The 23279-nt window shown below is 36.3% G+C and overlaps 1 protein-coding gene across 1 annotated transcript in view; it reads right to left on the bottom strand.

Annotated features, from left to right (window-relative positions):
* Positions 1–7213: 7213 nt before the first annotated feature.
* Positions 7214–23279, bottom strand: part of LOC128208717 (uncharacterized) — a 22347-nt gene continuing 6281 nt past the window's right edge. The window contains exons 2-10 of the mRNA XM_052912265.1: positions 16054–16344; positions 15837–15965; positions 15565–15693; positions 15239–15367; positions 14698–15114; positions 8279–8623; positions 8097–8171; positions 7771–7899; positions 7214–7646 (exon numbers count right to left, since the gene is read on the bottom strand). Of these exons, the coding sequence (XP_052768225.1) occupies positions 7214–7646; positions 7771–7899; positions 8097–8171; positions 8279–8623; positions 14698–15114; positions 15239–15367; positions 15565–15693; positions 15837–15965; positions 16054–16344 (2077 nt within the window). The remainder of the gene's footprint in view (positions 7647–7770; positions 7900–8096; positions 8172–8278; positions 8624–14697; positions 15115–15238; positions 15368–15564; positions 15694–15836; positions 15966–16053; positions 16345–23279) is intronic.

Here is a 23279-nt window from a genome sequence, read left to right as displayed (position 1 = left end):
CTATATTGGTATTATTCTCAATAGGTCAAATATCGTGGTTATGTTTACTAAAAAATATATAGCCGCTCCCGAAAGGCAACACATCCGATTAGCAGAATAAAAGTTTGAAATACATATTTTCAGATCTTCGACAAAGACTGGCACAAAACAACAACAAACACTCAGTCAATTTCGCCCCTGGTCCCTGACAAGGACGAGATGCTGGACAGGATCTACGTTGCTCCGATGAAAACGGTTTGAACCTCGCAACAACAGCAAGGAACACCTTTGTCTTATAACAGAAATATTTTCCATAGAGGTGTTAGATTTGTGAGCAACATTAACGTGATCGGTGAGGCAGGATTTTTTTTAATGAAATGTACCCTCAACTGTGGAAAACTTATTCGTCACACTTTTAACTTTGGAGGCCTCTCCGAACACTAATTCCAGGATGTTGAAGTTCTAGCTGAATTTGTCTTTCAGTTTCAGAATTGTGCAACCTTACTGACATGATAACCGACCAGATTTACTATGCAGGATTTACTATGCGGATGATCTGGCTGCAGGAAAGGATACTCTGCTGAGTGTTCTTTTAAACCGGACGTGCCTTTTGTAAACTGATGGCGTAGATGAATGGTCACATCCTTTCGACACGAAGTGTTTCTGCACAGAAAAAGAAAAAGGTGGCTTATTTCCTCTCTTGAACAATCGATGCAACTGTAGTGATGACATCCAGGCCATGGTGGATGACCCAAAATCGTGTACGAGACTGTAGTATTGACAAGAGATCGAATGCGTGGCTAATACGAAGCGTTTAGTTCAGAATATACTCGGCTGTCCTGCTAGAAAGACAAAAAGTGAACAGAAAAGCAAGGAATTCATGTCATTTATCAAGAAAAGAGATCTTCCAAACCTACTATCTGTTCCAATTGTAGTAATGATGCTCGTATATTTGTGGTTTGAGGGAGTCGGAGAATCGTTTTTCTTTCTACGAGATATATGCGCTAATGATACACATGATGTTTGGAAGCAAAACACTCAAAAAGCATTATCGCCAACAAGAAAACACAAACAGGCCATCATGCTTTCAGAACGCAAAACACATAATAAAAAACAAAGTTTGAAATTATACATACCTGCACTGTTATCAATAGCCAAACTGGCATTTGATCAACTGTTTTCGATTAATAAAAAGGCCCTAGTTTTCAAATAAGTTGGCTCGCTTTCACAAAAAAAACATGGAAATTATGCTAAAAACTGGGATTAAACGGGAAACAAAATCGCAATCTTTCATTGTGCAGTCGTCGATTTTCTCTTTCACTCACGAATCCATTCAGGATTTTTTGCAGCCTTGCACCTGTCGTGTAACCCTGATTTTCACTGGGTGGTAGAACCATTTTACAACCGGAGCTGTGATATTTCGGATATTTCACAATTTCGCCTGATGTCGTGTTTGCTAGTGGTGCGTGTTAGTCAGGATGTGGTGCTTTTCATGAGAGCGGAGAGTATTTTCATAGCATGTTCCCTGAATTCGTGTTTAAGATGTGCTCTAACATAGCGCATTTCGAAATTTACTGCATAGTTGTTGCTTTAAAATTGTGTTCGAGTAAATTGATAGGCAGAAAGATTTCTATCTTTTGTGATAATAAAGCAGTGTGTTGTGTGTTGAATTATACATTACATTTGATTGATTTATTTTATTTCTCGTTTCTAGTTTTATGCATTTGATGTTGCTGACGAAGATACAAGTGGTCTTGATTGTCTCCGTCGTCAGTTAAAAGTTACTCAGAAATCATATTTTGCTATTGGAACTTATAAAAATCTTAAGACGCAAATTCGTTCCTTTTTATTGTTTTGTGAATATTATGACCAGAGGGACTGTCCTGTATCTGTAGAAACATTGTATTTGTACGCTTAATTTTTAGGTAGAAGTATGACGTCTGTTCAGTCTATCAATAATTATATAAATGGTGTACGTTTATACCACATTTTCAGGGGATTTATATTTCCCGACATTTCTAATATTTCTTTACAGATGACTTTTAGAGGTCTAGCTAAGCTTTTGTTTCATTCTCTGCACCAGGCACCTCCGATTACGCCTGATATATTGCTAAAAAATCAGTGACGTTATTGATATAGAAATTCCTTTTTACGCCACAGTTTGCTGTGTTCATTTATTTGCTTTTTATATGATGTGTAGAAACTCGAGTATTGTGCCCCCTACGAAATTGTCTTTTGATGGCACTAAATATTTATGTCGCAATGATGTGACCATGTCCGATTTTGGTATTTTTCTTAACCTTAAATACGCTTAGACAAATCAATTTGGAGACAAGAATGTTGTTTTACCGATGTATAAGAATGACAAAACTCCGCTATGTCCAGTTGCCGCATATATTAACATGTGTAATCTAAATCCAGCAAACTCATTAGATCCTCTGTTTTGTGTCGAAGGGTCTCCTTCTTTAGTTCCCTTGATGCAAGTTAGCTAGACAGAACTTTTAAACGCATCATGAAACTCACTTCTGTATATATTTGATAGTTTATTAAAGTCTCATCAATACAACATATATACATCACCTATTAAATATACATTAAAATATGCATTGCCTCTCTGTATATGAGTTATAAGAGACTATAGCACACAAAAACATAAAACTATACATTACTTATATAACATCTAAAATCGATATATATATATGTATATATATACATATATATATATATATATATATATATATGTATATATATATATATATATATATACATATACAAAACACAATGTATTGCACACATCTTGCATATATCTATTTACAAAAGTAAGAAACTAGAAACCAATGCTAATCTTGTTTTAATACTTAGTTAAATCAAACAAAAAAAATACTGAAAACATGAACGCGCACATGCGTGCATACTTACGAAATGGGTGTAAAAAATCGAATAATACCCCGGTCAGACCGTAGATGAACTGATTAGCACTCATTTCTAGCATAACGTAAACTAACACAATAGTTAAGTTTAAAAAACAAAAAAAACATTACTTACACAAATAAAACATCCTATAATTAAAAATATCGTTGCAGGTTTTGGTACTAAGTCTTGACAACATGTTATTTGCTAAAATAAAAGACAACTTATCTATATCGGATATACTTTGAAATAATGGATTAATTGTGTTCGCCTTTTCTAACAATGGCATTCGTATATTATTATACAACTTACAATAGAATAACACATGAATTTCTGATTCAAGAGAATTGCAAAAAGGGCAAAGATGATCATTTAGGGCAAGATTTTCATATCGGCCCGTTTCCACTCGAATAGGGGTTACCCCGCATCTAAATTTAACTAACACTGCGGCATAACCAATTTACAATAATTTTCAACAGAATAGTTATTTTTATACTTGCAATAGTTTCTTAATTTATTTCCACCCCTTCCATGTATACCGTTTGGTGTATTAATAGAATCGTGCCACTCATTGACATACGCTGACATCATTTTATCATGTATTTGGCTATCGGCGGTGGATTTTGGTACATGGTCATTCATTAGTATATATATATATATCCAAGTCAATGCTTACCATTTTCTCATTTACATAATAAAACTAAGATTTGTATGTATAACAGGCCTTGCCGTTTGCCAAAAGAGCTATTCGTTTATTGATAAGACCCACAGGTGTATTGCACAACCTAGACCAATGTCCGACTATAGACTTCCACTGACGGATAATCGGTGGTACCCAGGCCATTTTGCCTGTAACAGCATCATAAGGTGTATATTTCCCAACGCCGAGAAAGGAACGCATGGCTCTATTATGCACGACGTTGATCCATGAAAACGATTTTACACCCCAGATAGATGCACCGTAATTTATAATCTGCCAAACAATAGAATCATATAATTTAGTGTATGCGTCATACGGCATACCACCAACGATTTTACATTAAGCAATAAGAAGCCCGAGCGAACGGCTAGCACTCTGAGCAACGGCTTTAGCAGTCATATTATTATCAAGAAATTCATTGATAACAATGCAAAGGTAAGTATACTTATCAACTGCATCTGTATGTGGATCCTCTGAGTATACTTTACATTCTTTTAGAAGAAGATGTGCTGTTTTACTTTAAGTGTGGAGTTCCTGGTTAACTTGTTAAATCATTTGGCAACTGGAAGTCGGATTGCTATTTACGTTATTAACGTTTTTCTGACGAATCTTTGATTCGGGCCGCTAGACATGTAGTTCTGTCAATTTAATTTTTGGCCGAGTTTTTGTTTTGGGTGATTTGGAAGCTAATGTTCTGTATCATACGTGTGAAATAATTATGCAGCCTTTTTTCGGCCCAAATAAAATATGTTTTCATATCATGTGTTTTAAATATTCCCGACATAATTTGCAAGTTGTGATTCAAAAATCTTAATTATAAGGGAGTTAACTCTTGTACCTCTAATACTTTGCATTCCTTTTCGGTAATTCTACGCTTGATTACCTGTATTCGGCGCTCACATTCATTGTTAGAATTTATGTCGCGGGGACGGTCGTCCCTCCCGCCCTTCATGTTCTGTATTTATATTGTAATTTATATAATTTATTTGTAATAACATGTATTGTGTTTATTCATATTCCCCCGATTAAAGGGTGTTTTGGCCGCTATTGTTCTGTTTCATACGTGTGAAATAATTATGCAGTCTTTTTTCGGCCAAAACAAAATATGTTTCCATATCATGTGTTTTAAATATTCCCGACATAATTTACATTTGCGGAACGAACAGCGATATCGCAAATCAGGTATCTACAATGATGTATAATACTGTACCTGTTAGACACCTTTCAACGTATGTATATACAGTTTATCGGCCAGAACATAGCATAGTAAATGTCATTTAACGCCTAATTGCATAGGCCACAAGGAAGCCCGTGGAAACAATGTGGCACATCTTTATCTTAATCCTCATTTCATTATATATGATAGTAAAAATGACAATCTTTACACAATGAAGTCCTTGTTGTCGATAAATAAAACGCAACTACGACATCTGCGTGTAGATTGATGCGAACAGCATATGAGCAAGGAGGCGATACAGGAGGTAATTAGCCTCTCCGCAGACACCCTCACCGTGGTTGACATTTAAGAACGAGGTGGTCGATTTGACCTGTCCATCTGTCCCCTACTGAAATACCTACTAAAAGAATATCAGATTTCAGTGAGAACGCATATTGTTTAGTTGCATGTGAATTATTACGGACTTCCCCGGTACTTGAAAAAAACATATAGGCTACACATTGCTCGATGACAACCTTCTCCACCTCTCCAGATCCGTCAATCGTGTTAACCTGATCCACGTGACAATCACAGTGGGTGTGCTCCGGGGATTGATGGAGAGGATAGAGGAGAGCACACACACTGCCATTGCTACTTATATGGCTGTACCGCCAAACCGTGTAGTGAGCTGAAAGGATGAAACAGTATCTTCGATATCAGCCATCTATAAAAAAAACAATCAGTGAGCGCTATTCACTTACCATGTCCAATATACATTGTGAATTTTAAAACTGACAACAAGATATTCAAAGGTCATTGATCCAAAACAAAATTGTGATGTCGTCAACGCTGCCAGACAAAGTGACAATAAGTATGTCATGCTTTCCATATCTAACAGCAAAAGCGCTTCCGAACAAACAGCAATGCTGTTTATGGGTTTGTTTTTCATGTCAAACAAGATTAGCGCATCAGCGCGAACGCTAACGTTGTTTGGGGGTTTGTTTTCCATGTCAAACATGAAGAGCGCCTCAGATCGAACGCTTACCTTGTTTGGGTTCAAGCTCTCCATAGTAAACAGCACAACAAGAGCGCCTCAGATCGAACGCAAACGTTGTTTGGGGGTTTGTTTTCCATGTCAAACAAGATTCGCACCTCAGATCGAACGCTTACCTTGTTTGGGTTCAAGCTCTCCATAGTAAACAGCACAACAAGAGCGCCTCAGATCGAACGCAAACGTTGTTTGGGGGTTTGTTTTCCATGTCAAACAAGATTCGCACCTCAGATCGAACGCTTACCTTGATTGGGTTCAAGCTCTCCATAGTAAACAGCACAACAAGAGCGCCTCAGATCAAATGCCAACGTTGTTTTGGGGTTTGTTTTCATGGTAAACAACAAGTGAACCCCAAACCGAACACCAACGTTGTTTGGAGCACTGTTTTCATTGTAAACAACAAGAGCGCCTCAGACAGAACGCCAACGTTTTTTGAGGGTGTGTTTTCATGGTTAAAAACATGAGCGCCTCAAACCGAACGCCAACGTTGTTTTGGGTTTGTTTTCTATGATAAATAGCAAGAGCGCCTCAGACCGAACGCGAGCGTTCTTTCGGGGTTTGTCTCCCATGTCACCATGTCAAATATGAAGAGCGCCTCAGCGCGTATGGCAACGTTGTTTGGGGGTTCGATTTACATGACAAATATGAAGAGTGCCCTAGACCGAACGCCAACGTTATTATTATTATTATTTTTTTTTTTTTTGCTTTTTTTTTTTTGGGGGGGGGGAGCAGTCAACAAGAGTGCGTTGACATTTGTGTGTGTGTGTGTGTGGAGAGGAGGGCTAATAGTTACAGCGGAACGAGGAAAATGAGAGGGTCAATGAAAGAATATTACAATAAACTCTCAATACTCAAATCTTTTTTCAATACACCACCAAAAGAAATGACTTAATGACTTCGCAACGCTCTTCTTGAAATTGAATACAATAATTATTTTATTTCTTTTGATTTCATCTCCGCCATTCACCTATTAACATATTCTAAGTATAAGATCATCAACTTTAAGTCACAAATAATTTATTATAGATAATTTGTATAGATCAACAAGGAACGTTAAAACGAATTAATAACATTAATCGAAATGTGCACAAGAAATAGTTTGAATATATATTTTTGACATTATATTATATATTATACTTAAAAATAAGACATGAATAATTATCGAAATCATTTGAATTTTGTGAAGGGCTTTATTAAAAGTGGATAATATGATCACAACTATTTCTGTTATCCTGATGTCCCTTGTCTCGGTGTGTAAACACGTATTCGGATGGAAATTTATATACCAAACATGGCGTGATACTTGTCGTCAATAAGGCGTCCAATTATAATGTTCTTTAATTATTTGTCTCCTTTGATCAATTCAAATTATTAAAGCGTTTTTCGAAATTTAAACCAAACCAAAACATAAAGACAGTCAGTCATCAGCATACAATCTGTCATAAGCATACAGTCTGTCAACAGCATACAATCTGTCATCAGCATACAATCGGTCATCAGCATACAGTCTGTCAACAGCATACGGTCTGTCACCGGCAAACAATCTGTCAACAGCATACAGTCTGTCATCGGCATACAGTCTGTCAACAGCAAACAGTTTATCAACAGCATACACTCTGTCTTCAGCATACAGTCTGTCATCGGCATACAATCTGTCATCAACATACAGTCTGTCAACAACATACAATCTGTCATCGGCATACCGTCTTTCAACAACATACAGTCTGTCATCGGCATACAGTCTGTCATTGGCATACAATCTTTCATCAGCATACAGTCTGCCATTATCATGCAATCTGTCATCAGCATACAGTCTGTCAACAGCATACAGTCTGTCATCGGCAAACAGTCTGTAATCAGCATACAGTTTTTCATCAGGATACAGTTTATCATCAGCATACAGTCTGTCAACAGCATACAGTCTGTCATCAGCAAACAGTCTGTCATCAGCATAATAGTCTGTCATCAACATACAGTCTGTCATCAGCATACAGTTTGTCATCGGCAAACAGTCTGTAATCAGCATACAGTTTTTCATCAGGATACAGTTTGTCATCAGCATACAGTCTGTCAACAGCATAAAGTCTGTCATCGGCAAACAGTCTGTAATCAGCATAATAGTCTGTCATCAACATACAGTCTGTCAACAGCATACAGTTTGTCATCGGCAAACAGTCTGTAATCAGCATACAGTTTTTCATCAGGATACAGTTTGTCATCAGCATACAGTCTGTAAACAGCATACAGTCTGTCATCGGCAAACAGTCTGTAATCAGCATAATAGTCTGTCATCAACATACAGTCTGTCAACAGCATACAGTCTGTCATCGGCAAACAGTCTGTCATCAGCATACAGTCTGTCATCAGCATACAGTCTGTAATCAGCATACAGTTTTTCATCAGCATACAGTTTGTCATCAGCATACAGTCTGTCATCAGCATAATAGTCTGTAATCAGCATAATAGTCTGTCATCAACATACAGTTTGTCATCAGCAAACAGTCTGTAATCAGCATACAGTTTTTCATCAGCATACAGTTTGTCATTAGCATACAGTCTGTCATCAACATACAGTCTGTCCTCAGCATACAGTCTGTAATCCGCATACAGTTTGTCATCAGCGTAGAGTCTTTCTTCAGGATACATTCTGTCAACATCATACAGTTTGTCATCAGCATACAGTCTGTCATCAGCACACAGTCTGTAATCAGCATACAGTCTGTCATCGGCATACACTTTGTCATCGGGATACAGTCTGTCATCAGCATACAGTTTGCCATCAGCATACAGTCGGTCATCAGCATACAGTCCGTCATCAGCATACCGTCTGTAATCAGCATACAGTCCTTTATCAGTATACTTTGATCAGCATTCTGTCTCAAATGTTTATTCCAAAACGAACGCGAATGTTTATATTTCATACAACATTGAGATTTAAAAAAAAGGATTTAAATTTTATATAAACGACGAGAAACAGAAAGGATTTGATTTGATTTGACTGCGTCTTAAGTATTTTTACATTAAAGCGTTTATGCCAAATGATATTAAAAAATGTGGATAAATTTTATTTCCAACAGCATTCAAGTTAAGAACGCTTATTTATCTAATTATAAACATCAAAACGTGTTGGTATGTTATGTCAGAAACGTTCAAATAGAAAGCCTCGAGATTTACTTAAAACAGAATACTTAGGATTTTGTTTTTTAAACCAAATGATTTGATTTTAATATCAAACAACGTTCAAGAAGAATGCTTTGTGTGTTTACTATCAATGTTCAGTTTCAAATTTGGTACTTAACTTTCCCAAAAAGAAACGTTTCCCAAGCCAATTAAGTACCAAAGTAACATTACTCCTATATTGCTGTAAACAAACGTTACTTCAGCTGAAAGGTAGGCCATTCCGCACCCCAAATGAACCAAAGTGGGTAACACCCGGTCCCGTATAGTGTAATACAATATTAACACTACTCTTACCATATACTCTTATAAGTGCTCAATTGAAGCAATTTATTTACACTTATCAAATACCCAATCTATTGCCTTGTATTGTAGCTACATTTTACCTTTGAACTTCTGATTAAGTGCCAAATATATCATTAAAAGGTATTCCTAAGACCACACGAAATTAATATCTTGTTCCTCGGATTTTTGCCAATAACAATTGGATCGAGCAAGCGAAAAAAACAACATTACTATTTTGTCAGTTCTCATAAAACTCGAAGCGAGCGAAAAGCAAAAAATATTTTTCTTATTATCAATAAAAAGAAGAAGAAATGTCAATGTATTTGCTCTTAACCCTTTGGATTTCATTCTTGAACTTAAAGTCTATTGGACAATTGAAAATGTTCGAATAAATACTATTTATTCATCCGTTTTTAGTAAGTCTAATACATGTTTATGAATAAACCAAATTTCTAAGTTAATCATAACACATTTTAAAGGGACTGTGTCACGGATTGGCACCAAAAAAAAGTATTTTTTGTAACGAATCTCAGGACAATTATCTAATAGAATGTGTTACGCTTTTATATCTTACAAAAAAGTACCAAAATGTAAAAAACAATTGTGTCGGAGACCCGCGTCGCCAAAATTGTAGTCTAGCGTCTTACTCACTGCGCTACAAAGGCTTATTCTAAACGGGTGACATAATTAAACTATACACCAGCCACTGTAATATCACGTGATAACACCGACTAGCCAATCACGTATAAGGAATGAATTCTACCTGGTAGACATACCCAGTAATCTTGTTTAATGGAAAAATACGAAATAACTGCTAAACTTAAATAAAATGTAAACTATATGGTACTTCAGTTAGTAAGTTTCAATGCATTGTACACATCGATACCAAGTTTATGTCAGTTTTCGACAATTTTCTTTTGTTCCGCTATTTTATCATACGTGAGACAGCCCCTTTAAGTATGATGATCATTTAAAGATCAGAAAAGGTATGAAACAACTGTGCACTTTAATATCAATTGAAACTGAATTTTGACATTGATATAGATTGAGTTTGGATGTGTTAAGAATTGTTCTTTTCACAGGCAGCATCAAACAACTAAGTGGTCTAACCACATTTTAATTTGCTGACTTAATTTCGTTATAGAATATCACAGTAAATGCAGTGACATTTGCGTACCAAAATGAAAAGTATAAGGGTATGTTCGGACTATTAAAAAGGTCAGAGAGTTGTTTTATAACAAACATAAATGAAGGTACTTATGTTATGCTTACCTATTTTCTGGTATATCGGGACCAGTGTACCATTCAGTACTGATCGCTAAGTGTGACCAGATATTTTCTGGTATATCGGGACCAGTGTACCATTCAGTACTGATCGCTAAGTGTGACCAGATATTTTCTGATATATCGGGACCAGTGTACCATTCAGTACTGATCGCTAAGTGTGACCAGATATTTTCTGGTATATCGGGACCAGTGTACCATTCAGTACTGATCGCTAAGTGTGACCAGATATTTTCTGGTATATCGGGACCAGTGTACCATTCAGTACTGATCGCTAAGTGTGACCAGATATTTTCTGGTATATCGGGACCAGTGTACCATTCAGTACTGATCGCTAAGTGTGACCAGATATTTGTTCGCAATTGTTGTTTTTGTCATTATTTGGTAAAAAATGACAATGAAACATCAGTTTGAACCAAACCATTAAACAAATTCTTGTTGAGTTAAGCTGTTTTGACTGCATCGGTCGCACCCAAAAATATTTTATTTACATTTTCAAAAAAGTAGGTGCGGTAAACCTGCGAAATGAAACATCATTTTAGTGTGTCCTTACGCACAGTATTCCGCCGTATAGCTTCAATTGAAATTCAATCTAAAGCTACCAAGACCCATATGCAGTTCAAATCTGGCATACTCAGTGACAAAAATACCATATTGTGGACCCTTTTCACACCCAAACAAAACCATTTTCAGCTCTAATTAAGCCTCTGCATTGCCATGTATTCTATCTATTGACTACTTGAGGTCAATTCATAGCCAAATAAACACAAGTGCAGCTCCTAATGGTCCAGCTTAATCCGAAATAGACCATATTTTTCATTCGTTAAGCCTATTTCGACCAGAAGAAACCTCTGTGCAGCTCTCATTTAGCTTACCATTTGCCAAATTGATATTCCGATGTCCATTCAGAGTCACGAAAACCAGTGTGCAACTGTTAAAGGCATGCCCTGTGCCATATCTACCACATTTCGGAAGTCGTTAAGCATATTCATAGCCACAAAACAACCGAAAATTATGTTTGTGGCTACAGAAATTCACAATTGGTGTCAAACATACGAAAGTGCATCTGTACGTAGAATTATTTTTAGGCAATTGATGTCATGCATTGCTGTGATATATTTAACCAGTTATCCATTATATGCGAGTGTCGTTTTGTTTGGTCTTCGTTATTTTGTATACTTTAAAGCTGCACTCTCACAGATTGAACGATTTGACAACTTTTTTTTGTCTTCGAACGGGCCATTTTTTGCGAAAGTGTATGGAAACCAGTAATATCAGACTGCTGACAAGAAATCAGATTGCAGATTTTCAAACGTTAGTAACGCTTTTAGCTATAAAACATTAATGTTAGAATGGAAATATGAAAATCTGCGATCTGATCTTTTATCAGCAGTCTTATATCACTTGTTGCAGATATTTACGCAGAAATTGGCTCGTTCCAAGACAAAAAATAAAACAGTTGTCAAAACGGTAAATCTGTGAGAGTGCAGCCTTAAGTAGTTTTATTCTTACGGATTTTCATTTAACATATTTTACTTTTCATCATCATAAAATCAACCATCTTGTTTGTGCAAACTGTATCGCCAATGCTTTAAAGTTGAAGTTTTGACATTTGCGGAACGAACAGCGATATCGCAAATCAGATATCTACAATGATGTATAATACTGTACCTGTTAGACACCTTTCAACGTATGTATATACAGTTTATCGGCCAGAACATAGCATAGTAAATGTCCTTTAACGCCTAATTGCATAGGCCACAAGGAAGCTCGTGGAAACAATGTGGCACATCTTTATCTAAATCCTCATTTCATTATATATGATAGTAAAAATGACAATCTTTACACAATGAAGTCCTTGTTGTCGATAAATAAAACGCAACTACGACATCTGCGTGTAGATGGATGCGAACAGCATATGAGCAAGGAGGCGATACAGGAGGTAATTAGCCTCTCCGCAGACACCCTCACCGTGGTTGACAATTAAGAACGAGGTGGTCGATTTGACCTGTCCATCTGTCCCCTACTGAAATACCTACTAAAAGAATATCAGATTTCAGTGAGAACGCATATTGTTTAGTTGCATGTGAATTATTACGGACTTCCCCGGTACTTGAAAAAAAATATAGGCTACACATTGCTCGATGACAACCTTCTCCACCTCTCCAGATCCGTCAATCGTGTTAACCTGATCCACGTGACAATCACAGTGGGTGTGCTCCGGGGATTGATGGAGAGGATAGAGGAGAGCACACACACTGCCATTGCTACTTATATGGCTGTACCGCCAAACCGTGTAGTGAGCTGAAAGGATGAAACAGTATCTTCGATATCAGCCATCTATAAAAAAAAACAATCAGTGAGCGCTATTCACTTACCATGACCAATATACATTGTGAATTTTAAAACTGACAACAAGATATTCAAAGGTCATTGATCCAAAACAAAATTGTGATGTCGTCAACGCTGCCAGACAAAGTGACAATAAGTATGTCATGCTTTCCATATCTAACAGCAAAAGCGCTTCCGAACAAACAGCAATGCTGTTTATGGGTTTGTTTTTCATGTCAAACAAGATTAGCGCATCAGCGCGAACGCTAACGTTGTTTGGGGGTTTGTTTTCCATGTCAAACATGAAGAGCGCCTCAGATCGAACGCTTACCTTGTTTGGGTTCAAGCTCTCCATAGTAAACAGCACAACAAGAGCGCCTCAGATCGAACGCAAACGTTGTTTGGGGGTTTGTTTTCCATGTCAAACAAGATTCGCACCTCAGATCGAACGTTTACCTTGTTTGGGTTCAAGCTCTCCATAGGAAACAGCACAACAAGAGCGCCTCAGATCGAACGCAAACGTTGTTTGGGGGTTTGTTTTCCATGTCAAACAAGATTCGCACCTCAGATCGAACGCTTACCTTGATTGGGTTCAAGCTCTCCATAGGAAACAGCACAACAAGAGCGCCTCAGATCAAATGCCAACGTTGTTTTGGGGTTTGTTTTCATGGTAAACAACAAGTGAACCCCAAACCGAACACCAACGTTGTTTGGAGCACTGTTTTCATTGTAAACAACAAGAGCGCCTCAGACAGAACGCCAACGTTTTTTGAGGGTGTGTTTTCATGGTTAAAAACATGAGCGCCTCAAACCGAACGCCAACGTTGTTTTGGGTTTGTTTTCTATGATAAATAGCAAGAGCGCCTCAGACCGAACGCGAGCGTTCTTTCGGGGTTTGTCTCCCATGTCACCATGTCAAATATGAAGAGCGCCTCAGCGCGTATGGCAACGTTGTTTGGGGGTTCGATTTACATGACAAATATGAAGAGTGCCCTAGACCGAACGCCAACGTTATTATTATTATTATTATTTTTTTTTTTTGCTTTTTTTTTGGGGGGGGGGGAGCAGTCAACAAGAGTGCGTTGACATTTGTGTGTGTGTGTGTGTGGAGAGGAGGGCTAATAGTTACAGCGGAACGAGGAAAATGAGAGGGTCAATGAAAGAATATTACAATAAACTCTCAATACTCAAATCTTTTTTCAATACACCACCAAAAGAAATGACTTAATGACTTCGCAACGCTCTTCTTGAAATTGAATACAATAATTATTTTATTTCTTTTGATTTCATCTCCGCCATTCACCTATTAACATATTCTAAGTATAAGATCATCAACTTTAAGTCACAAATAATAGATAATTTGTATAGATCAACAAGGAACGTTAAAACGAATTAATAACATTAATCGAAATGTGCACAAGAAATAGTTTGAATATATATTTTTGACATTATATTATATATTATACTTAAAAATAAGACATGAATAATTATCGAAATCATTTGAATTTTGTGAAGGGCTTTATTAAAAGTGGATAATATGATCACAAATATTTCTGTTATCCTGATGTCCCTTGTCTCGGTGTGTAAACACGTATTCGGATGGAAATTTATATACCAAACATGGCGTGATACTTGTCGTCAATAAGGCGTCCAATTATAATGTTCTTTAATTATTTGTCTCCTTTGATCAATTCAAATTATTAAAGCGTTTTTCGAAATTTAAACCAAACCAAAACATAAATACACATTAAGTTTACAGGACAATTACCGGAATCACCGTGTTCAAAAATAAAAAAACCCCAAGACAGTCAGTCATCAGCATACAATCTGTCATCAGCATACAGTCTGTCAACAGCATACAATCTGTCATCAGCATACAATCGGTCATCAGCATACAGTCTGTCAACAGCATACGGTCTGTCACCGGCAAACAATCTGTCAACAGCATACAGTCTGTCATCGGCATACAGTCTGTCAACAGCAAACAGTTTATCAACAGCATACACTCTGTCTTCAGCATTCAGTCTGTCATCGGCATACAATCTGTCATCAACATACAGTCTGTCAACAACATACAATCTGTCATCGGCATACAGTCTTTCAACAGCATACAGTCTGTCATCGGCATACAGTCTGTCATTGGCATACAATCTTTCATCAGCATACAGTCTGCCATTATCATGCAATCTGTCATCAGCATACAGTCTGTCAACAGCATACAGTCTGTCATCGGCAAACAGTCTGTAATCAGCATACAGTTTTTCATCAGGATACAGTTTGTCATCAGCATACAGTCTGTCAACAGCATACAGTCTGTCATCAGCATACAGTCTGTCATCAGCATACTTGTCTGTCATCAACATACAGTCTTTCATCAGCATAAAGTTTGTCATCGGCAAACAGTCTGTAATCAGCATACAGTTTTTCATCAGGATACAGTTTGTCATCAGCATACAGTCTGTCAACAGCATAAAGTCTGTCATCGGCAAACAGTCTGTAATCAGCATAATAGTCTGTCATCAACATACAGTCTGTCAACAGCATACAGTTTGTCATCGGCAAACAGTCTGTAATCAGCATACAGTTTTTCATCAGGATACAGTTTGTCATCAGCATACAGTCTGTAAACAGCATACAGTCTGTCATCGGCAAACAGTCTGTAATCAGCATAATAGTCTGTCATCAACATACAGTCTGTCAACAGCATACAGTTTGTCATCGGCAAACAGTCTGTCATCAGCATACAGTCTGTAATCAGCATACAGTTTTTCATCAGCATACAGTTTGTCATCAGCATACAGTCTGTCATCAGCAAACAGTCTGTAATCAGCATAATAGTCTGTCATCAACATACAGTCTGTCATTAGCATACATTTTGTCATCAGCAAACAGTCTGTAGTCAGCATACAGTCTGTCATCGGCAAACAGTCTATAATCAGCATAATAGTCTGTCATCAACATACAGTCTGTCAACAGCATACAGTCTGTCATCGGCAAACAGTCTGTCATCAGCATACAGTCTGTAATCAGCATACAGTTTTTCATCAGCATACAGTTTGTCATCAGCATACAGTCTGTCATCAGCAAACAGTCTGTAATCAGCATAATAGTCTGTCATCAACATACAGTCTGTCATTAGCATACAGTTTGTCATCAGCAAACAGTCTGTAATCAGCATACATTTTTTTATCAGCGTACAGTTTGTCATTAGCATACAGTCTGTCCTCAGCATACAGTCTGTAATCCGCATACAGTTTGTCATCAGCGTAGAGTCTTTCTTCAGGATACATTCTGTCAACAGCATACAGTTTGTCATCAGCATACAGTCTGTCATCAGCACACAGTCTGTAATCAGCATACAGTCTGTCATCGGCATACAGTTTGTCATCGGGATACAGTCTGTCATCAGCATACAGTTTGCCATCAGCATACAGTCGGTCATCAGCATACAGTCCGTCATCAGCATACCGTCTGTAATCAGCATACAGTCCTTTATCAGTATACTTTGATCAGCATTCTGTCTCAAATGTTTATTCCAAAACGAACGCGAATGTTTATATTTCATACAACATTGGGATTTAAAAAAGAAGGATTAAAATTTTATATAAACGACGAGAAACAGAAGGATTTGATTTGATTTGACTGCGTCTAAAGTATTTTTACATTAAAGCGTTTATGCCAAATGATATTAAAAAATGTGGATAAATTTTATTTCCAACAGCATTCAAGTTAAGAACGCTTATTTATATAATTATAAACATCAAAACGTGTTGGTATGTTATGTCAGAAACGTTCAAATAGAAAGCCTCGAGATTTACTTAAAACAGAATACTTAGGATTTTGTTTTTTAAACAAAATGATTTGATTTTAATATCAAACAACGTTCAAGAAGAATGCTTTGTGTGTTTACTATCAATGTTCAGTTTCTCGTCGCAAATTTGGTACTTAACTTTCCAAAAAAGAAACGTTTCCCAAGCCAATTAAGTACCAAAGTAACATTACTCCTATATTGCTGTAAACAAACGTTACTTCAGCTGTAAGGTAGGCCATTCCGCACCCCAAATGAACCAAAGTGGGTAACACCCGGTCCCGTATAGTGTAATACAATATTAACACTACTCTTACCATATACTCTTATAAGTGCTCAATTGAAGCAATTTATTTACACTTATCAAATACCCAATCTATTGCCTTGTATTGTAGCTACATTTTACCTTTGAACTTCTGATTAAGTGCCAAATATATCATTAAAAGGTATTCCTAAGACCACACGAAATTAATATCTTGTTCCTCGTATTTTTGCCAATAACAATTGGATCGAGCAAGCGAAAAAAACAACATTACTATTTTGTCAGTTCTCATAAAACTCGAAGCGAGCGAAAAGCAAAAAATATTTTTCTTATTATCAATAAAAAGAAGGAGAAATGTCAATTTATTTGCTCTTAACCCTTTGGAGTCCATTCTTGAACTGAAAGTCTATTGGACAATTGAAAAATGTTCGAATAAATACTATTTATTCATCCGTTTTTAGTAATCTAATACATGTTTATGAATAAACCAAATTTCTAAGTTAATCATAACACATTTTAAAGGGACTGTGTCACGGATTGGCCCCAAAAAAGTATTTTTTTGTAACGAATCTCAGGACAATTATCTAATAGAATGTGTTACGCTTTGATATCTTACAAAAAGTACCAAAATATAAAAAAAACAATTGTGTCGGAGACCCGCGTCGCCAAAATTGTAGTCTAGCGTCTTACTCACTGTGCTACAAAGGCTTATTCTAAACGGGTGACATAATTAAGCTATACACCAGCCACTGTAATATCACGTGATAACACCGACTAGCCAATCACGTATAAGGAATGAATTCTACCTGGTAGACATACCCAGTAATCTTGTTTAATGGAAAAATACGAAATAACTGCTAAACTTAAAAAAATTGTTAACTATATGATACTTCAGTTAGTAAGTTTCAATGCATTGTACACATCGATGCCAAGTTTATGTCAGTTTTCGACAATTTTCTTTTGTTCCGCTATTTTATCATACGTGAGACAGCCCCTTTAAGTATGATGATCATTTAAAGATCAGAAAAGGTATGAAACAACTGTGCACTTTAATATCAATTGAAACTGAATTTTGACATTGATATAGATTGCGTTTGGATGTGTTAAGAATTGTTCTTTTCACAGGCAGCATCAAACAACTAAGTGGTCTAAACACATTTTAATTTGCTGACTTAATTTCGTTATAGAATATCACAGTAAATGCAGTGACATTTGCGTACCAAAATGAAAAGTATAAGTGTATGTTCTGACTACTATAAAGGTCAGAGAAGTGTTTTATAACAAACATAAATGAAGGTTCTTATGTTATGCTTACCTATTTTGTGGTATATCGGGACCAGTGTACCATTCAGTACTGATCGCTAAGTGTGACCAGATATTTTCTGGTATATCGGGACCAGTGTACCATTCAGTACTGATCGCTAAGTGTGACCAGATATTTGTTCGCAATTTTTGTTTTTGTCATTATTTGGTAAAAAATGACAATGAAACATCAGTTTGAACCAAACCATTAAACAAATTCTTGTTGAGTTAAGCTGTTTTGTACTGCATCAGTCGCACCCAAAAATATTTCTTTTACATTTTAAAAAAAGTAGGTGCGGTAAACCTGCGAAATGAAACATCATTTAAGTGTGTCCTTACGCACAGTATTCCGCCGTATACCTTCAATTGAAATTCAATCTCAAGCTACCAAGACCCATATGCAGTTCAAATCTGGCATACTCAGCGACAAAAATACCATATTGTGGACTCTTTTCACACCCAAACAAAACCATTTTCAGCTCTAATTAAGCCTCTGCATTGCCAGCTCAATCCGAAATAGACCATATTTTTCATTCGTTAAGCCTTTTTCGACCAGAAGAAACCTCTGTGCAGCTCTCATTTAGCTTACCATTTGCCAAATTGATATTCCGATGCCCGTTAAGAGTCACGAACACCAGTGTGCTTCTGTTAAAGACATGCCCTGTGCCATATCTACCACATTTCGGAAGTCGTTCAGCATATTCATAGCCACAAAACAACCGAAAATTATGTTTGTGGCTACAGAAATTCACAATCGGTGTCAAACATACGAAAGTGCATCTGTACGTAGAATTATTTTTAGGCAATTGATGTCATGCATTGCTGTGATATATTTAACCAGTTATCCATTATATACGAGTGTCGTTTTGTTTGGTCTTCGTTATTTTGTATACTTTAAAGCTGCACTCTCACAGATTGAACGATTTGACAACTTTTTTTTGTCTTCGAACGGGCCATTTTTTGCGAAAGTGTATGGAAACCAGTAATATCAGACTGCTGACAAGAAATCAGATTGCAGATTTTCAAACGTTAGTAACGCTTTTAGCTATAAAACATTAATGTTAGAATGGAAATATGAAAATCTGCGATCTGATCTTTTATCAGCAGTCTTATATCACTTGTTGCAGATATTTACGCAGAAATTGGCTCGTTCCAAGACAAAAAATAAAACAGTTGTCAAAACGGTAAATCTGTGAGAGTGCAGCCTTAAGTAGTTTTATTCTTACGGATTTTCATTTAACATATTTTACTTTTCATCATCATAAAATCAACCATCTTGTTTGTGCAAACTGTATCGCCAATGCTTTAAAGTTGAAGTACTCACAAACAACAGGGGTCACTCTTTCTAGTACCTTCTCGTGATATGAATACATCAATCTGCCAAACAGAAGGCTTGGCACGTATCTATCTCATGCGATCTCATTTAAATACGTCCTTGATAAATAAAATAGGTCGCTTAAAGCATAAGCAGATGCTGCTTCGTATAATCTCGTACAACTGTACAACTTGAAAATAAATATTGTATATGGGCCTCACACAGTACAAATGTAAATGGGGAAAGCTTAAACTTTAACCAAAAGTTTAAAAAGTTGGCGTTTTATCTAGTTATATGAACACTTTCTTTAAAAAAAATAAAACATACATCCTTTGCATAAAGTTTTAGTGTAACCATGTTGCTAGAGAAAATTTATCAGATCTGCAACAATCACAACGCCACAATACATTGCTAATTGGAAAGTGTTTTCTATATCACCAAAAAGACATATTCATTTTGTGAAAATATGTTTCCGAAATTTGCAAATGATTTTGATTGAAATCGTAAAAACATTCAAAACTATTTCTTTACTCTTTATTACATCTAAGCGTGTTGCAACGGACAGAAGTATTGTGTTTACTAAATATCGAACCTTAAAACATTTTTTCTTTTTTTAAATGTCTAATATTTTGTTCCTTTAGACCACTTTTGCTCAGTGAAATTTTAGCTTTACCATTGTGCTTATAAACAGGACTTTAGTATATTTTAGGCCTGGCCATTATGCTTCCACACAGTTTGTTTTGTAAAGTATATTTTAGGCCTTACCGTTGTGCTTCTAAACATACTATTTGTTAAGTGTATGACGGCAACTACTACTACTACTACTACTACTACTACTACTACTACTACCTACTACCTACTACTACAACTACTACTACTACTATATAAATCTGGGTCAAACTGTGCTTATGAAGGATATCTTTCAAAAAAGAAAATGTCATGCCCATAGCAATAGCTTCTCTTTTCTCTATAAATAGAATCGCAGTAGGACGTTATCATATACACAAGTGCACGTTCAAGTACCAGGGTATCTCTAACCGGGTTACAATCTGTCTGTGCAAGTCTATGCTCCAAAAATCTAAAATGACTTACACAATCTTATCGGAGCACTCGCTAAATCGGCAAGGCCCGAGCGCAAATAAACTTACACACCACCACCGTTATCAGTCAGTACCGCCATTGATGTGAACGGAAGAACAAGGAATGCAACAGGTAGGCATTATGTTATTGTTTTAAAAAAGAAAAGCTTTAAACAAATTTACTATTAGCATTTTGTGTTACTCAATTAATTTGCATTCAAATCGGCATTTCTTCGCCATAGTATAATTTAAGATGTCATGAAAGGGTCACGTTCACAATTCTATATCTAAGTTCTCATATTACGCAAGCATATTTTTGATAAAAGTAGATAAAACTATATTTTAGTGCATGCCCAGGACGGTTATCAATGACTATATTTCGATGATTGCGTAATGTTTATTGTCTAATAACTTTGTTTCGCTCTGGTTTGGTGTCAGGGGCGGATTGAGAACTTAACGTTAGAGGGGGCATTACATAGGAGCGTTACCCTTTGACTTGCACCGCTCCCTCTAAACCTTAATTTAGTTGGTGTAATGTGTTGGCAAGTGGATGTGGAGGTACTACCCCCAGAATTTGCTTGAAGAATGGCTTTGTGGGGTTAGTGCTTTTTTGGCGCATATTACTCCCTTTTTTTTATCCTATATTGAAATAAAATGGGGCGACTGGGTGTCTGTTTGATCTTTAAGCGAGTGGCTTTAACAGGGATCCTAGTTAAAAATTAGGCTTTTGGACCAGTATTCACTTTCATTGTCAGAAGTGCAAATCTTTTTTTCATTGTGAAATTCCTATTTCTGAAGAATTTCAGACGAACTTTGCTGAATGTGTAACATATATCATGTTTAACGATACTTTTATCACTAAACCAAGGAATGATATCAATTGTATTTTGTAACATTGAATGTTTTCCATTTCTGAGTCTGAATCTCAAACTCAGAATTAAAACGCTAGTCAATATTGGCTATGGGCTTGTTCCTGCAGATTCATTGTCATAAATGACTACGCTTTCGTCATTGTCTATTTTAATGTATAACAAATGTAATGAATATTGACGTGACGTCATAAACTAGCGTTAAAATTACACGCGCTAAAAAAAAACTTTTATGTATTTAGCGCAGTAAATAACTACATGAGTAGATCTCATTATGATATCAATACAAAATCACCTTCGTGGTTATACATCACGGAATATATTACACTTGTATGCTAAAATTGATCGCAAATGTTCATTGTTGTCAATTTAAGAAATAAAAATGAAAACAAATGCGTATCGAATGAACCGAATATATTCTTTTTATCACATGCTATACTTTATCCCGGTTTAATATGACTGTCACGTATTTTACTGTAATACACATGCTTAATAATACTTTTATTTTATCATTTGTTTTTATGGTTTATTTGTTTTAAATGGTTCAGTTATCATTTTATTCAAGATGAAAACGTGATTTTCCTCTTGATTACATGAAAAGATTAATAAACGTTCGTCACCTTCTTTATTTAAACAACGAATGACGTAGTCAATATGTTATAAAATTATGATGTCATCTGACCGGGTTTGCTCTCTTCATTTAAATAAAAGCAATTTGTCGCCTCAGCATGCTTTCTACTTATACATTGATATTTGGTTTAAAACTATTCAGGATACTTCATCTTCTCAATGCATGTATCGCGGGAAATAACATTGCTTCATCAGTTTGCGGTATCATCGCAATTGCAACAGGAAGGCCATTTTGTGATATTTTCCGAATCAGGACATAGGATAAATGAATCAGAAACTTTACATCATATAATACACGTTTGTACTCAAAAACTATGTAAGAAAGCTCGTCAAGGGCTTGTGTACTAACAAATGTCCTGAACTTGTTGAATAAAATTGGGTAATATTTGAAGGACCGAGACAGATCATATATGCATGCTACAGTTGTGTCAGGTACAATGAAGCAAAGAAATCCAAGGGTGTATGCGAACAATAAATAAAAGTGTATTTAAGGCCTTACCATTGTGCGACTTAACAGGGTTTATCGTTTAGTGTATTTAAGGCCTTACCATTGTGCGACTTAACAGGGACGTAGCTAGCCCGCTATTCATGTGGATTCATAATTATGCTAGGGGGCTCCGAGGGCATGCTCCCTTGGAAAAGTTTGAAAACCATGGTACAATCCGGTGCATTCTTAGCGTTCTGATGTTTTTTTTATTTAGTACAGGAAAATGGACGGTTTTTCGATCATGTAGTCAAGTACGCATACTGCAACTTTGGCTGAAATTTTTGTCAGAATTATGTAGATTCAGCCGCGTATTCGCGTATAGGAAGCTACACACCTGCTGAACAGGGTATTGTTGAATGTATTTTAGGCCTAACCATTGAGCATCTAAACAGGGTATTAGTTGACATGTTTGACTACTTTGCATTTTCCTATAGTTTCCATTGTATACCATTAAATATAATATCCTGATACAAATCATTTACTTGTTCTTTAAAGGCTGGTGTAATAAATATCTCATTTGCTTTGTTTTAAGGGGCTTATCAGGTTAATGAAAAATGGATTTGAAAGAATGATTATTTTTAACTCATTTGACTTGAATGATCAAACAAAAAGAGCATATAATTTGTGAACAGTTAAAAAGACATACGCCTTTTT

Source organism: Mya arenaria, chromosome 11 (assembly GCF_026914265.1).
Source record: "Mya arenaria isolate MELC-2E11 chromosome 11, ASM2691426v1".
NCBI lineage: Eukaryota > Metazoa > Mollusca > Bivalvia > Myida > Myidae > Mya > Mya arenaria.
The sequence above is the reverse complement of the archived record's forward strand: the minus strand, read 5'-3'. Positions and strand labels throughout refer to the sequence as shown.